Genomic DNA, 1204 nt, shown 5'->3' on the forward strand with positions numbered 1-1204 from the left:
TTTCCCCTTGGGGAAACAAAAAGCCACTTTTGACCAATTGCTCCCTACATATACATACACTGTATATTATTATAAGCTTCTTCAGAGAAGCAAAACATCTTTGTCTTCCCGACACTGGATTATCTAGCATGTTAGGTTTTACATCAGGAAGGCAACTGCAAGTGTTGGGCCCAAAAGTATTTCTGGTTGACTCTTGAAAAGACACCGAATATGCTTCTATACACATTGAACCAGGCAAATTTATGCAGTGTGTTCGACATCACCTCCTTATCAATACAGCACAGATCCCGATTCTTTCTACTGCACTCCCAAGGAATTCAAAGCATTATTGGTGCAATTAATAAAGAGAAAATGCGTGTCAATGACTGGAAGGCTGTTTTACAAGAGGAGCTGGTATCTCTGATTTCACCTCCTTGTTGAATGGAACTGTACAGACAGCATGATACCTGAGCAAATAAACCAACTACCATGATCGGAAGGGCTTGTCAATCCATCGTCTTTGCTTTATCGTGTGCAAAGTGTGCTACTGCCCCCTGAGCTTCCTGCATTTCTCTTTTCTTGAAAAATCAGTGCTTGATCCTTTCCAAAATAACCAGAGAAGAAATGAGGCAGAAAGTATCTCTTCATCACGGTTCCCCCTCAGTCCCGAGACTGATAGAAAAGGATGTAACCAGACTCAGAGTTCTTTGAGATATCTGATGTCAACCCGTAGAATTCTTCAATAGCCTGTGCATCTATTTTCTGTGAGGCAAAATGTAAACATTAGTACATAAATGAGCTCTGTACAGTCAGATGGCTTAAATTTAATAGACTGATAATACCAAGTATTTGGGGAAAATGGAACTCTCATACATAGCTGGCAGGGCACTCTGAAAAAATGTTTAGAAATACCTATCTTCTAAAGCTGAACATACAACTACCCTTTGATCCAGCAATTCTACTTTTAGATATAGGATGAATTATATGAAACCACTAATTAACTATTTTGGACCTACAAAATGGCAACTTCCAGGCCGGGCACAGTGATTCACGCCTGTAATGCCAGCACTGTGGGAGGCCAAGGCTGGCGGATCACCTGGGGTTAGAAGTTCAAGACCAGCCTGACCAACGTGGAGAAAGCCCGTCTCTACCAAAAATACAAAATTAGCCAGGCATGGTGGTGCATGCCTGTAATCCCAGCTACTCAGGAGGCTGAGGCAGGAGA

General features: G+C 41.9%; 1 protein-coding gene across 1 annotated transcript in view; it reads right to left on the bottom strand.

The window, feature by feature from the left end:
• Positions 1-37: 37 nt before the first annotated feature.
• Positions 38-1204, bottom strand: part of USP12 (ubiquitin specific peptidase 12) — a 52597-nt gene continuing 51430 nt past the window's right edge. The window contains exon 8 of the mRNA XM_011999961.1: positions 38-741. Within this exon, the coding sequence (XP_011855351.1) occupies positions 640-741 (102 nt within the window). The 3' untranslated portion in view covers positions 38-639. The remainder of the gene's footprint in view (positions 742-1204) is intronic.

The sequence above is a fragment of the Mandrillus leucophaeus genome, unplaced genomic scaffold (genome assembly GCF_000951045.1).
Source record: "Mandrillus leucophaeus isolate KB7577 unplaced genomic scaffold, Mleu.le_1.0 Scaffold61, whole genome shotgun sequence".
NCBI classification, from domain to species: Eukaryota; Metazoa; Chordata; class Mammalia; order Primates; family Cercopithecidae; genus Mandrillus; species Mandrillus leucophaeus.